This window comes from Aquarana catesbeiana, linkage group LG01 (genome assembly GCF_042186555.1).
Source record: "Aquarana catesbeiana isolate 2022-GZ linkage group LG01, ASM4218655v1, whole genome shotgun sequence".
Taxonomy (NCBI): domain Eukaryota; kingdom Metazoa; phylum Chordata; class Amphibia; order Anura; family Ranidae; genus Aquarana; species Aquarana catesbeiana.
This window is the reverse complement of record NC_133324.1, coordinates 397,498,819-397,515,460: the sequence shown is the minus strand read 5'-3', so window position 1 is coordinate 397,515,460 and position 16,642 is coordinate 397,498,819. Positions and strand designations below refer to the sequence as shown.

Sequence of the window (16,642 nt, the reverse complement as noted above, 5' to 3'; positions counted from 1 at the left end):
CCCAAAAAAATATGCCAGAACTCTTTCTGACTGTTCTTCCAGAAACCTAAGACAAAACAAACGAAACAACTGAACTATTGCTTCTTGCTGACCATGAGTCCCTTGAGTTACACTGACAAACTGTGCCATTTAGCACCAGGTATTGCCAAATGGAAAATTGTGCTCTGTCTTGCCAGGAGCAAGGTGACTCACATAAAACAAATACCAGTACTACGTAATTGTCATGTAGACTCCCTGTGTTTATTTTCACTTGGGAGTGTGACTAACAACAACAATCGGTCTAGTTTGAAGACTTTCATGTTATGTAATTCGTAAATCTCAGCATTTGTACACAGCGTACTCCTTCTTGCATATTAATCACAGTAGTAGTTAGGCAAAGAAGAAAATGCAAAGTGCGGTGACCAGATAGCAACTGAATCTGAATTCATCTTTTAGTCATCCAACTTCACGAATCAGAAATCTGATTGGTTGCTATGGTTCAATGTACTTTGCACTTCAGCTTTGCACTTTGCAGAGCCTTATTGAATAAACACATAATAGAAATCTTGGCTCATTGACAAATGCATACATTGTGGTTCCTTCGGTGCAAATTACATCTGTGTTTGTTTTTCTGTAATGTACATGCATGCTCCAAATAAGGTGGTTGCGGCACATTTTTGTATCCATCTCTCTGAAATATTTTGAACATTAAAAATCTGTAAATCCTCCAACATGTCAGAGATCAGAAAACATATTGAGGCATTAGATTTTACAAATGATGTTGGAAATCTTAGTAAAGCACAGTGTGAAGCACGTTGTGCTATGTTACCATTTTTGGAATTACTCTGGTGCTGGTACCAAAACATGCTTGTCAGATTTATATTGTAACAGAAATATAAAACGTATTCACGTAAATCTGTTGGAAGGAAACACAATATAGGCCAGCATGGATAATAAATAGCAGGTAACTTATGTTTATAAGAGTTATCAGCTAGATTGTGTGCAGATGCACCTGCTGCTAGGGAGATAATAGCCACAAATTGGAAATTTATGATAGATCAACTTGTGTACAACCAGGGTACCCATACATGGTTTGAAATTTGGCCGGGCTCTGCTGAACTGGTCGAATTTCAATCCATGCATGGCCGGCTTCAGTTTATCAGTTGTTTCCCAGGGACTATATAGGTGTCTTCTAGAATCCATAAGGATGGCAATTGTGCCCAGTCTGGCAGGGAACAGGCAGATCAAATGATGGTCATTTTAATGGGTACCTAGTGACTTTCTGTTGTAACATCATGCCAAGGCATTGATGTTAAACCCACCTTATCAACTATTCCCAAAGAACCAGCAGCTATAGGAGTCTTCTAGTATTAGTTGGGAGAAATAAGCTAGATCTGGTGACCATCATCTTACCCTTATGGGATCTATCCGGTGCTAGAATTTTTTGCCAAAAGCAGGGTTAGAAAATGACTGAAAACGTGGTTTCTCCAAATGTCTAAACATGGAATCAGGCAGCACAGTGGCTAAGTGGTCGTCAATTTGAATCCCAACCACGACACTACCTGTCTGGAGTTTGCATGTTCTCCCTGTCCCTGCGTGGGGTTTTCTCTGGGTACTCTAGTTTCCTCCCACACTCCAAAGACATGCTGGTAGGTAGAAGTATGTGTATGTATAATTGTGAGTTAGGGACCTTAAATTGTAAGCTCCATGAGGGCAGGGAATGATGTGAATGTACAATATATTTGTAAATCACTGCGTAAATAGATTAAACTATATAAGTACCTGTCATAAAATAAATACATCTTTTAAAGTTTTAATAGTTCTGGTGGTGAATGAATATGTGTAATTAATCAGTTAATGGGCTTACTTCTATTTAATAACTTATATTTTCTCTCCATTCCCCATGCCACAGAGAAGGAAGCAACTTAACCCCAGCTCATCATTATCCTGACTTCAGATTTAAGACATATGCACCGTTAGCATTCCGGTACTTCAGAGAGCTTTTTGGTATAAAACCTGATGATTACTTGGTAAGGATCGTACCTGATTTTATAAGTTTTTGGAAAAGGTCACTTTTCATAGACAAATCGCTATAATAATTCTGTACTATAAGAATCAAGCTCATCTTTGGGGAAAACTGTATTTTTATATACATTATTCGGTAGCTATATTACAAGCTTTTGAAGGGAAATATGATCAGATTTGGTCAGTGTTATTTTGTTTTCTTTTTTATAAACTTTTAAACTGACAATTAAAGTAGTAATAAACCCTCAGCGTTTTATAGCTTAACAAATTGAGCAGGGGGGGAAAAAAATGTACTTACCCTATCCTCTGTCCCTCCCTGCAGCTAAACTTTTCTCCACGGCTTCTTCTCCCCCACGCTCCAGCGTTCTAGAGTCCTGACGTTATAAAGTCCAAGGCAGGGTCAGTAGCCCTGCACTGGACCTAATGGTGCTCAGGGACAGTTTATTTTTAGCATAAAAACTGTAGAAAACTTCTGACTTGCATACAGCTTGTACTGACTGCAGTACTAGATATAAAATATCCATACTCACTATTTACTCCTCGGGAGAAGGAATCTTAGGCCTCATTTACACAGCTAAAATGTTTCAGCTACTTAAGAGTTCATTGGATACCTGCTACTGGATGTACAGGTGAAAGCAGACAGTTGGGGCCGCTGAGCCTGTACAGAGCAATGACAGGCTGACAGCAGCCGACACTGTAGGATTGTCCTCGGATGTAATCACATTACCTGCAGTTAGGGACAGATGATCACCCCAGGATGCAGGCTGTGTGCCTGCTATTGCAAATGGTTGCAGGGTTATTGCAGCATGTTCTTATTTACTTAAATGGGCCGCATTAGGCAGTGGTATGCAAGAGCAGGGATAAATCTTGCTGCTGGTGTGAAACATTGTAGTCATGGCATGGGAACTCCCTTGTCCGCTGCTCTTGCAGTTTAAGGGGGGGTGGTTGGTGGGCACTAAAAACATGGCTCAATCAGCTAAAATTAGTTATAGAGTTATACTTAAATTAACTGATGCATATAGAGGCTGGTAAGTCTGCTTTGACACCTAGACATTGATTACCTTTGGTCAAAAAAGGATTAAGAAAGATACAGAGGGGGTTATTTACGAAAGGCAAATCCACTTTGCACCACAAGTGCACTTGGAAGTGCAGTCACTGTAGATCTGAGGGAGACATGCAAGGGAAATAAAAAACAGCACATGATTCGATGATAAAGTCAACAGAGCTTCCCCTCATTTCACATCTACCCCTCAGATTTACAGCGACTGCACTTCCAAGTGCACTTGCAGTGCACTTGTAGTGCAAAGTGGATTTGCCTTTTGTGAATAACCCCCAGAGTCCTGTGTAATGTTTTGCGAACTCTGCAGGGACAAAATCAGATTTATGATTTCCACTGAAGGTACTTAAAGTGATTGTAAGGCTTGGTTTTAAAAAAAAAAAATAGCAAACATGTCATACTTACCTCCACTGTGCAGTTTGTTTTGCACAGAGTAGCCCCGATCCTCGATTTCTGGAGTCCCCCGGTGGTGCTAGTAGTTCCTCCCCGCATCGTATAACACCCTAGGAGAAGCGCTCTTCTGGGGGGTTACCTTGCGGGCACGCTCCCGAGTCCAGCATTTGCATCCATAGATGCAGAATGCCGGATTCGGCCCGGCGCCCGCGTCATTGAATTTGATTGACATCAGCAGGAGCCAATGGCTGCGCTGCTATCAATCTATCCAATCAAGAGTCGAGACAAAGGGCAGAGGGGAAGAGCGGGTCTCCGGCGTGTGAATCACAGGACTCAGGTGAGTCCTGTGATTAGGATGCATTAAGGTGAAAAAACATGAGGGTTTACAACCACTTTAAAGTGATTCTAAAGGTTGTAATGTTTATAAAAAATAGAAAGCATGTTATGCTTACCTGCTCTGCGTAATGTTTTTCCTTCTTTTTGGGTCCCCTGCCGGTGGTCCTGGCTCCCCCCCCCCCTTGTCCAGTGCCCCCCATAGCAAGTCTCTTGCTATGGGGGGCATTGGAGCAGGCTCGCTCCCGAGCCATGCTCCTTTGAATAGACATTGCCCATTCACACACAGAGCGTGGCTCGGCTCCGCTCTCCCCTCATTGGCTCACTGGCTGTGATTGACAGCTGCTGTGTAAGCCAATGAGACGATAGAGACCCAGGAGACCCGCAGCTCTCATGCACATCGCTGGATCGAGATGGGGCTCAGGTAAGTATTAGCTGCACCCAAAAGGTTTTTTTACCTTCATGCATAAAATGCATAAAAGTAAAAAACCTTCTGCGTTTAGAACCACTTTAAATATACAGAAAATCTCACAAAAGTGAGTACATCCCTCACATTTTTGTAAATATTTTATTGTATCCTTTTATGTGAAAACACTGAAGAAATGACACTTTGCTACAATGTAAAGTAGTGAGTGCACAGCTTGTATAACAGTGTAAATTTGCTGTCCCCTCAAAATAACTCAACACACAATCATTAATGTTTAAACCGCTGGCAACAAAAGTGAGTACACCCCTAAGTGAAAATGTCCAATCTGGGCCTAAAGTGTCAATATTTTGTGTGGCCACCATTATTTTCCAGCACTGCCTTAACCCTCTTGGGCATGGAGTTCACCAGAGCTTCACAGGTTGCCACTGGAGTCCTCTTCCACTCCTCCATGACGACATCACAGAGCTGGTGGATGTTAGAGACCTTGCCCTCCTCTACCTTCCGTTTAAGGATGCCCTTAATAGAGTTTAGGTCTGGAGACATGCTTGACCAGTCCATAACCTTTTTCCCTCGGCTTCTTTAGCAAGGCAGTGGTCGCCTTGGGAGTGTGTTTGGGGTCATTACCATGTTGGAATACTGTCCTGCTGCCCAATCTCCGAAGGGAGGGGATCATAATCTGCTTCAGTACGTCACAGTACATGTTGGCATTCATGGTTCCCTCAATGAACTGTAGCTCCCCAGTGCCAGCAGCACTCATGCAGCCTCAGACCATGACACTCCCACCACCATGCTTGACTGTAGGCAAGACACACTTGTCTTTGTACTCTTCACCTGGTTGCCGCCACACATGCTTGACACCATCTGAACCAAATAAGTTTATCTTGGTCTCATCAGCCCACAGGACATGGTTTCAGTAATCAATGTCCTTAGTCTGCTTGTCTTCAGCAAACTGTTTGCGGGCTTTCTTGTGCATCATCTTTCTTTCTGGGACGACAGTCATGCAGACCATTTGATGCAGTGTGCGGTGTATGGTCTGAGCACTGACAGGCTGACCCCCCCCCCCCCCCCCCACCCTTCAACCTTTGCAGCAATGCTGGCAGCACCCATACGTCTATTTCCCATTAATTCCTCATTAATGTACACACAGCACCCCATATTGACAGAAAACACAGGATTGTTGACATTTTTGCAGATTTACTAAAAAGAAAAACTGAAATATCACATGGTCCTAAGTATTCAGACCCTTTGCTGTGACACTCATATATTTAACTCAGGTGCTGTCCATTTCTTCTGATCATCCTTGAGATGGTTTTACACCTTCATTTGAGTCCAGCTGTGTTTGATTATACTGATTGGACTTGATTTGGAAAGCCACACACCTGTCTATATAAGACCTTACAGCTCACAGTGCAAATCAGAGCAAATGAGAATCATGAGGTCAAAGGAACTGCCTGAAGAGCTCAGAGACAGAATTGTGGCAAGGCACACATCTGGCCAAGGTTACAAAAACATTTCTGCTGCACTTAAGGTTCCTAAGAGCACAGTGGCCTCCATAATCCTTAAATGGAAGACGTTTGGGACGACCAGAACCCTTCCTAGAGCTGGCCGTCCTGCCAAACTGAGCTATCAGGGGAGAAGAGCCTTGGTGAGAGAGGTAAAGAAGAACCCAAAGATCACTGTGGCTGAGCTCCAGTGATGCAGTCGGGAGATGGGAGAAAGTTGTACAAAGTCAACCATCACTGCTAGCCCTCCACCAGTCGTGGCTTTATGGCAGAGTGGCCCGACGGAAGCCTCTCCTCAGTGCAAGACACATGAAAGCCCGCATGGAGTTTGCTAAACAACAAAAAAAAAGGACTCCAAGATGGTGAGAAATAAGATTCTCTGGTCTGATGAGACCAAGATAGAACTTTTTGGCCTTTATTCTAAGCGGTATGTGTGGAGAAAACCAGGCACTGCTCATCACCTGTCCAATACAGTCCCAACAGTGAAGCATGGTGGTGGCAGCATCATGCTGTGGGGGTGTTTTTCAGCTGCAGGGACAGGTTGCAATCGAGGGAAAGATGAATGCGGCCAAGTACAGGGATATCCTGGACGAAAACCTTCTCCAGAGTGCTCAGGACCTCAGACTGGGCTGAAGGTTTACCTTCCAACAAGAAAATGACCCTAAGCACACAGCTAAAATAATGGAGTGGCTTCACAACAACTCCGTGACTGTTCTTGAATGGCCCAGCCAGGGCCCTGACTTAAACCCAATTGAGCATCTCTGGAGAGACCTAAAAAAAGACCTAAAAATGGCTGTCCACCAACGTTTACCATCCAACCTGACAGAACTGGAGAGGATCTGCAATAAGGAATGGTAGAGGATCCCCAAATCCAGGTGTGAAAAACTTGTTGCATCTTTCCCAAAAAGACTCATGGCTGTATTAGATCAAAAGGGTCCTTCTACTAAATACTGAGCAAAGGGTCTGAATACTTAGGACCATGTGATATTTTAGTTTTTCTTTTTTAATAAATCTGCAAAAATGTCAACAATTCTGTGTTTTTCTGTCAATATGGGGTGCTGTGTGTACATTAATGAGGAAAAAAAAATGAACTAGCAAATGGCTGCAATATAACAAAGAGTGAAAAACTTAAGGGGGTCTGAATACTTTTCGTCCCCACTGTAAATGGGACACTGCTATGTACAATTTTGCACTTCACCAGATCAAGAGTTTACCTTTGTTCCTTCAATGTCTTGTCCTGTGTACTATGAAAGATTTAGCAGGATTCAAGCTGCACTTCTGTTATATCCAAATGGGTTAAAAGCTGCCGAAACATATTACGATCTCTGGTCTCAATATAATTGATATTTTTGTAACCATTGATTCTAGTAATTATTTAATGGAAACATATAATTAGACCTAAATACCCATAAGTATTTTTTCTCATTAAATTCTAATTGAGAGCACTCGTGAGTTAATTGACAGGCTTATGCATTTCATTTCCAGAAATATTGTGTTTGTGCACCTTTTAACCTTGACCTGGAAACTGGTTCACAGGCTAATTCACATTTTGTGATTCTCAAGCACAGGAAACATTGTGGTTTCTGTCTGAGGTCTAGTATTCTACATTGTATGTTTATGCTCTGCATTCGTTAAATTTGTATTTGTTGCCAGTGGCAGCCAGTTAGATACCAGTTGTCACATTTGAGATGGGTTTTTTTATCAAATTAAAGGCAACGTGTACTGTAAATGGTGTAGAAAACACACAGACAAAATATAAGGATGTCACAAAGGGTGTCTGCGCACTCAAATCAATCATGTGCAATCATGTATATTCCTGAACAATAATTTAGTAGTCAGATCTCCTGATCACTTGTCTCTTTCTGCTCTTGGGATTTCTTTACAGCAGTGTTCAAGCTAACTCAAATATTAATGTCTTATTTATTTATTTATTTTACTTTTTAGTATTCACTGTGCAGTCAGCCTTTGATTGAGCTGTCCAACCCAGGTGCAAGTGGCTCCATCTTTTACGTAACCAGTGATGATGAATTTATTATCAAAACTGTACAGCATAAAGAAGCAGAGTTTCTTCAGAAATTGCTTCCTGGCTATTACATGGTGAGTTAACTCAGGAATGATGTTTTGAGTGAGCATGCTACAGAATGTTTTGAGAAAATACAGTATTTAAAAAACCAATGATGTAAGATGATAGGTTTATCATGTAGCTTTCGTTTGTTGCTTACTTTGATTATACTATATATACTTGCTGGTTTTTTCTAGTAGACTTCATAAGCTCAATTTAGGCTGATGACAAGTGACAGTGCCACTAGTGATCCTGGTGCTGACAATTTGTCAACATCACCAGCGGCAGGATTGCTAATAGGCTGCCTGTTTTGTCCCTAAGAAAATACGTGCATATATGGAAGGAGAAACAGACCAAATAGTAAGAGTCCAAATAATTTATTGATGTTGTGTTAAGAGACAGCTAGCTTGTTTTTGGGGTCAAAGGAACTTCCCCATCATCATGGTTTTAGGTAAAAATGAGGACCTTGAGTGGACTCAAAGTAAAGCTTTCCTGATTGAATCTGTGCGGTAAAGCTGATTGCTGGATTAGGATTCCTAACCAGGAGTTTCCACATCAGCAGTCAAAATAAGAGTCCACTCAAGGCTCTCATTTTTAACTGAAGCCTTGATGAAGAGGGAGTTCCTTTGGCCCCTGAAATTCATTTACTGTCTTTTGACGGAATATCAATAAATTAATTTTGACTATTTTTTTTTGGTCTGGTGCTCCTTCCATAAATGCAGGATAAACCTAAGCCAGTAGGCTCTTCATATGTTTTTAGCCCTCTCACTACCTTGTTTAAACTCACATCAAAGACCCACCCAGCGCCTCTTGGATGTCAATTTTTTCATTGGTGTTTTTTCCCTTCCTCTGTTGCTGAAGCAGTGATACAGTATCTCACAAAAGTGAGTACACCCCTCACATTTTTGTAAATATTTTATTATATCTTTTCATGTGACAACACTGAAGAAATGACACTTTGCTACAATGTAAAGTAGTGAGTGTACAGCTTGTATAACAGTGTAAATGTGCTGTCTCAAAATAACCCAACACACAGCCATTCATGTCTAAACCACTGGCAACAAAAGTGAATGTACCTCCCACCCTATCATTAGCAATCGAGATTCAACAGTGTTTGGGCCATCTTGCTGAGTGTGGCTACAGAAGGAGTAATTCCATAAAGACAGACAGGCAACCTTTTTAGCAATCCTGCCATTGGTCATTAGTCACTAGCGGCAGAATCGCCCGTGTGTCATGGGCCAGGGTTCCAAAATGCAACACGGGATGTATGGATGACAATATATGAGGTCTTCTAATCTGAGAAAGGATCATATCCTTAGAAGATCAGATATAAGCGTCCACTGTTCAACTGAGCATAATATACAGTAGAGCTAAAATGTGCCAAGCTACTGTATCATGGTTTTAGCAATTCCCAGAGGACATCTGTTTCGATCCATGCTTGGATAGATGTCGTGACTGTGCTGGAATTAATATTATATGACTGACATGCATTGTATCTATGTATATTGCTACACATGATCTTGAAATAGAGTTTGCCAATATTTAGTTTAGTGTACCAGCCCCAACATTGGACCTTCTCATTTCTCCTCAGCACTTCTCGTACTTTTTTCTTTAAGCATTTGTAGATTTCTGTCACTCAGATTTATGTTTTTGTTTTGTTTTTGTGTGTGTGTGTGTGTGCATTTGAATTTAGAACTTGAATCAAAACCCCCGGACCTTGCTGCCCAAATTTTATGGACTATATTGTCTTCAGTCTGGAGGCATAAACATTCGACTTGTTGTAATGAACAATGTACTGCCACGGTCCATGAAAATGCATTATAAATATGACCTCAAGGGTTCCACATATAAGCGGAGAGCATCTCGGAAAGAACGGGAGAAATCTACCCCCACATACAAAGACCTGGATTTTTTGCAAGATATGCCCGAAGGAATATATTTTGATCCTGAGACTTACAGTGCATTGATGAAAACACTACAGAGAGACTGTCGTGTGAGTAAAGTTCTGGCTTCCTGTGTTTATTTATGGCTGTTTTCTGTATTTTATCACACTACAGTCCACCAGTGTTTTGAGGAAACAATTTACAGTAGTGTTTTAGGAATTCATAAACTTATGACAGCTTCTAGCTCCTGAGTAAGAACTACACCAAATCATTCTAATATAAAAGTGCTTAAAATATTTGGTTTGGTGATTGAACAGCAATATCTCTCTTATCTTTGTGAAAGCTTAAATGAAAAATAATTAGAGGTAAACGAGGCATACATGTATGTTTCTGTAGCTGCTTAAAGTGTTATAAAAACCTCATGGTGAAATGCAATATATAGCAACATACTGCAGGGCCTATTGTGTTTGCTCTGGGCGTTGTTTCTGCAGGCTGCCACTGGTTTGCATTCTGCCTTGGAGTTTTCCCACTGCTTCAGTTTTGCCTTGAGGGAGCTTTGCAGGGCCTCCTTCGAGCCACTCATGTGTGCGGGTCTCAGTGTTAAGTCCAAACGCAAGATTCCCCATGCACACGTTCCTGAGAATGGCTATTCGGTATTGCTTGGTACTGTAATGAAAACAGGCTGGTAAACCATATCCAATCCAAGTGAAGTGTCACCAGCACACCAAGGATTACTCAAAATGGGTCCAAAGCTTTATTTTCATGGTCACATAGTAAACACAAGTCAACGTTTCAGAGCCACACAGGGTTCCAGGGTTTAATTCTCAACAATGATGCTCTGGGATGGCGGATCGATAACCTGCAATCTGGGCTTGCCAACCCGCCATCCCAGAGCAGGAGATCATGGGCCACATCAGAGGGCCAGCTGTTGGGCACCCCTGCTTTACAGTGAAAGTGGAGGGTTTCATACTTATCAAGTTTTGAGGCCATGTATTCTCTATTTTTATTCCTTCTCTTACTCCTTGGTGGGTGGGGAGAATGGGATGAGTGGCAGTGCTGGGGGGAGTTCTGATCAGCCAACTTAGGTGTTCTTGATGAAGGTCATCTGCTGCAAAGAGACTCAGTAGGCAGCTGCGGGCTCCAGGGAAAGCCCTGCTGGGCGGCTGCGAAAAGGCTGGGAGAGTGGTGTGGGCATAAGAAACTTCCCAGGATTTGGTGACCCCTGGCAAATCGTCATTCGACCCCCGAGGGGGTCTTGACCCCCAGGTTGAGAACCACTGCTCTATATACTTACTTTACCTTCCTTGCATCCCCTCCCTCCTCCACAACTATAGAACTTTTGGGTATGGAGGAGCATGGAACCTGCCTCCTGGTTGCGTTCCCTGGGCCTTACAGCCAAGTACTGTTACTTGATCGGGGAGTGACGTCACTACTCCTCCAAGTTTCCGATATAGCTAAGGGCTGGTTGCAGATGAGTCAGGAGTTGCAAAGGACACAGATAAGGTAAGTAAATTTTTCAGGGGATACCCTTTTTAGAAACACTTCAATAAACAAGGTGACAGTACCTCTTTAAAATTAATCTTCTTAAAGGCATTGTAAACTTTCAATTGCTTTTGTTGTTTAACTAGGTATTAATTGCAGTTATATTCCCTGTGCTGTTAGTTTGCATTACCTTGTAGTGGTGGGCTCATATGTTGGGGCTGTCAGATCTAATTACTATGTATTTCTCACTTGCACCATTGCTAGACTAAAGCTGGCCATATATGGTCGAAATTTGGCCATTTCAGCAGGCTATTTCCGCACCAATTGAAGCAAGTGCCCATGTATTTTTTGCCACTTAAGATACAAGCATTCTAGGAAAGACACAAGAATGTTATTTCTTTGGCATGTGCTTTGACTACTATACAATTTACTTTTACAATGTTGTCACTAGTGGCACACCGAAAAATTCATGTGTCACAGAGCTGGATCTGAATCGCTGTGCAGCCGCTGTAATGATGTCCTGCCTCCTAGACTGCCTCTTGTGATAGACGGCACACTGATCCAATGCTGGGAATCATTGTGCCGTGTGTCATAGGAGGCGGGACATCATTACAGCGGCTGCATGGCGAACAGATCCAGCTCTGCGACACAGCGTGAGATTGCACTACCAGGCACTGGCAGGCTGTATCTCATGGGCACTGGTAGGCTGTACCCGATGGGCACTGGTAGCTTGTACATGATTGGCACTGGCAGGCTGTACCTGATGGGCACTGGCAGGCTGTATCTCATTGACACTGGTAAGCTGTACCTGATGGGCACTAGCAGGCTGTATCTCATGGGCACTGGCAGGCTGTATCTCATGGGCACTGGTAGGCTGTACCTGATGGGCACTGGCAGGCTGTGTCTCATGGGCACTGGTAGGCTGTACCTGATGGGCACTGGCAGGCTGTATCTTATGGGCACTGGCAGGCTGTATCTCATGGGCACTGGTAGACTGTACCTGATGGGCACTGGCAAGCTGTATCTCATGGGCACTGGTAGGCTGTACCTGATGGGCACTGGTAGGCTGTATCTCATGGGCACTGGCAGGCTGTATCTCATGGACACTGGCAGGCTGTATCTCATGGGCACTGGTAGGCTGTACCTGATGGGCACTGGCAGGCTGTATCTCATGGGCACTGGTAGGCTGTATCTCATGGGCACTGGTAGGCTGTACATGATGGGTACTGGCAGGCTGTGTCTCATGGGCACTGGTAGGCTGTACCTAATGGGCACTGGCAGGCTGTATCTCATGGGCACTGGCAGGCTGTATCTCATGGGCACTGGTAGGCTGTACCTGATGGGCACTTCTGGCAAGCTGTATCTCATGGGCACTGGTAGGCTGTACCTGATGGGCACTGGTAGGCTGTATCTCATGGGCACTGGCAGGCTGTATCTCATGGACATTGGCAGGCTGTATCTCATGGGCACTGGTAGGCTGTACCTGATGGGCACTGGCAGGCTGTATCTCATGGGCACTGGTAGGCTGTATCTCATGGGCACTGGTAGGCTGTACATGATGGGTACTGGCAGGCTGTGTCTCATGGGCACTGGTAGGCTGTATCTCATGGGCACTGGCAGGCTGTATCTCATGGGCACTGGCAGGCTGTATCTCATGGGCACTGGTAGGCTGTACCTGATGGGCACTGGCAAGCTGTATCTCATGGGCACTGGTAGGCTGTACCTGATGAGCACTGGTAGGCTGTACCTGATGGGCACTGGCAGGCTGTATCTCATGAATACTGGCATGCTGTATTTCATGGGCACTGGCAGGCTGTATCTCATGGGCACTGATAGGCTGTACCTGGTGTAGTGGGCTGGTTAAAGTGAAAAAAAATAAATTTCTTAAAGGACTGGTTCACACCAGATTTTTCTTTTTCTGCATCAAAAACGCATGGACTGTAAAACGCATGGACATGGGTTCCAATGGCCTAATAACACCAGTGCAGTCAGTTAGAGATAAGTCGGCACTCTGCTGGGCACTCCTGGGTGTAAGGAGGGCTCTACTGGGCATTCCTTTATCTAAGGGGGGGGAACCCTGCTGGGCACTCCTGGGTACCAGGTGGGGACTCTGTTGGTACTGTTGGATGGAAGAGGGGACTTATCCATTCTTATTGCCTTCATAATGAAAAGTTTGGAAACGCCTGCTCTATGGTATGACTGTTTTAATGTACATTTTTCTTAGTAATACAATCTCTGATAACATTAGTCTATTTGCAGCATAAAACTGGCCATAGAAACAACTAACAGGTTCCTCCATCCACATAAATGAGGTGGATAGAGAATTCCCCCTACTGGGACATTGTATTCTGACAGTGATACCCGTCACACACCAATTGAAATTCTGCCATTCCCTGCTTAAAATTAATCCCTCTGAGAATGCATTCTGTATGTGGTTTTTAGGCGCATGAACTCGAGAGGAACCAGGAAGCTCAGTGAGACAACCGTTGCTGTATGTAAATAATATAATGCACAAAAACAGCATTAAAGATCAATAGAATGAAATTTACTTTATAATTAGCAGTCATTTTGCAGTGATTGGATTCATTAATATGCATGTTAATTTGCGACTCACTAGGTCTGTGAGCCCAGCAACATGCATGCCAGGTTTTTTTGTTCCCAATAAAAATACTTTCAATTGTTTGGTAAAATGCCCTTGGCACAGGCATAGCAACTGACGTGTGGATGTGTCCTTGTGGTGATCTCATAGCCAGCTGTGTATACTGTGAAGATAGCATCCTATCAGTCAGTCTGGGCTTTGTTGACAGGCAAAAGCATCCATCTTTTACCAGCCCCCATGTGATGTTTATTTACAACAGCCTGGTTTTTGTACAAGAGGCTGCAATGTCTTTGCCCAAGTCAAATCTTTTTTTTTTGTCTCACAAATAAACTGATTGATGTGCTTACTGTTCTATATGATATTTATAAATTAAATTTGATAAGACAGTCTGGAATGATGTAACTTTGTAGATTCTTTTCTTCTATATGTTTTTCTCTTATGATAGCTGCAAGCTATCACCTATAATACAATATGCAGACAAAACTTTATTACATAATGGCTATTACATCGAAAGGAATATTTTTAAAGCAGTGAATCTGCCATTGACCAAACATTTACTACACATTTCTTTGCTCATTCCTGGAAAGTGTGAAAAAAATACACATCATGCTTGTGGTGCTATTAATTGTTAATAGCACCCCAAAACATGACTAGAAAACACGCAAGAATGTGCAAAATGGGAAGGGAATGGACTGCCCTACGCTGTTAGCACGATGCATGGGTGGGAATGGGGCCTTAGAGTGGAAGAATTACTATTGGAACACAATGAATACCCTCTAATATAACAAGGGACTCTTATAGACTAACAAGATCATACAGAAAAAAAAAACAATAATACTTTATTATACATATAAGTAAAATTAAACACGGCTGAGGTATCATAGGTCAAACATATAGTTCATAACCAGAACCATATATCCATGGTTGGTTTTATGACAAGGCAGGGCACCAGACGCATTTGGAAGCCAACTTTTTCTATAGAGGTGCCACAAGCAAGTAGATAGAATGAACTATAATTGGGAAAATTACAATACATGAAAAAAGTTTTAAGTATAGAATACATACAATCTGATAGATAATATATGCATAACATAGGTAGCGTCTTATGCAGCGTACACACGGCGGACTTTTCGACTGGACTGGTCCGACGGTCTATCTGACGGACTTTCGGCGGACTTCCGACGGACTTTCCCAACGAACGGACTTGCCTACACACAATCACACCAAAGTCTGACAACCGGACTAAAATAAGGAAGTTGATAGCCAGTAGCCAATAGCTGCCCTAGCGTCGTTTTTTGTCCGTCGGACTAGCATACAGACGAGCGGACTTTTCGACCGGACTCGAGTCCGTCGGAAAGATTTGAAACATGTTCCAAATCTAAAGTCTGTCAGATTTTCGACCGAAAAAGTCCGCTGCAGGTCCAATGAAGCCCACACACGGTCGAATTGTCCGCCGGACTCGGTCCCTCGGACCAGTCCGGACGCAAAGTCTGCTCGTGTATACACGGCATTACTTTGTATTGACTACTGACCTAAAGGTGCACTAAAGCATATGTATACGAATTCATGCAGAAGGGGACCAGGGTAAACACCCTGTCGGATGTCAGATCTGGGGTGTTTTCCCTGGGCCCCTTTTGCATGAATTTGTGGAATGTCATCAGGCTTAGTTTTAACCTTTTTATCCAGCAGCTGTATACGTATGCTTCAGTACACCTTTAGGTCAGTAGTCAATACAAAGTAAAACGCTATCTATGTTATGCATATATTAGCTAACAGATTGTATGTATTATATACTTAAAACTAATTTAATGTATTGTAATTTTCTCAGTTATAGTACATTCTATCTACTTGCTTGTGGCACCTCTGAATAAGAAGTTGGCTTTGAAATGTGTCTGTGCCCTGCTTTGTCCCAAAACCAGCCATGGATATGTGGGTCTGGTTATGAACTATATGTTTGACCTATGATACCTCAGCCGCATTTATTTTTACTCATATGTATAATAAAGTATTCTCTTTTAATACTATTGTTTTTTTCCCTGTATGATCTTGGTAGCCTATAATAGTCCCTTGTTATATTAGAGGGTATTTATTGTGTTCTGTTGTGAGATGAAAGCTACACATTGACACCACATCCTGCCCATTTCATGAATTACTAGGACCAATACCTTAAAATTGTTTGATGTTTACTTTTCCAAGTCTTTTTTCAGTGTTCATAGTAAATTTTGAACTTCAGGCAGGTACAAAAGACACACATACCTGCAGTTTTGTATTTGTTAAAGGCATTGTACACTTTCAGATGTTTAACTAGCTATTAATGTCATATTTCCTGTGTCGTTTATTTGTCTTACCTAGTAAAGATGGGCTCACATGTTGTGGGTGCAGTATGTAGTGTCATGGCTGATCAATTCCCTTATCGCCATAGTTTGCTACAAATAATCTGGCCTTATTCACCAAGGGACAAACAACTTCTTGTTCCGGGTCACATAGCATCCAGTGCATGCATTGCCATCTCTCCTGTGTTGCATCACAAATATGGGAGCGCTAATTTGATGAAACAGTGAGCTCTCTGGTAACGAATATATAAACCCAACATTTCATATCCCTGATATGTGCCTGCTGTACCATGTACATGTGTGAGAAAGTTTCCTGTTCTCTTTGTATTGCTTCCTACAGTATCTCACAAAAGTGAGTACACCCCTCATATTTTTGTAAATATTTTATTATACCTTTTTTTTATGTGACAACACTGAAGAAATGACACTTTGCTACAATGTAAAGTAGTGAATGTACAGCTTGTATAACAGTGTAAATTTGCTGTCCCCTCACAATAACTCAACACACAGCCATTAATGTCTAAACCTCTGGCAACAAAAGTGAGTAAACCCCTAAGTGAAAATGTC

At 42.5% G+C, this 16,642-nt stretch overlaps 1 protein-coding gene across 8 annotated transcripts in view; it reads left to right on the top strand.

Moving 5' to 3' along the window:
• PIP5K1B (phosphatidylinositol-4-phosphate 5-kinase type 1 beta) overlaps positions 1-16,642 on the top strand; it is a 215,671-nt gene that overhangs the window by 112,954 nt on the left and 86,075 nt on the right. For 7 of the 8 annotated variants that reach the window (XM_073634759.1, XM_073634751.1, XM_073634775.1 and 4 more), the window contains 3 exons: positions 1,892-2,009; positions 7,661-7,813; positions 9,472-9,771. In XM_073634759.1, the coding sequence (XP_073490860.1) occupies positions 1,892-2,009; positions 7,661-7,813; positions 9,472-9,771 (571 nt within the window). The remainder of the gene's footprint in view (positions 1-1,891; positions 2,010-7,660; positions 7,814-9,471; positions 9,772-16,642) is intronic. The other variant, XM_073634782.1, reaches the window with a different exon arrangement.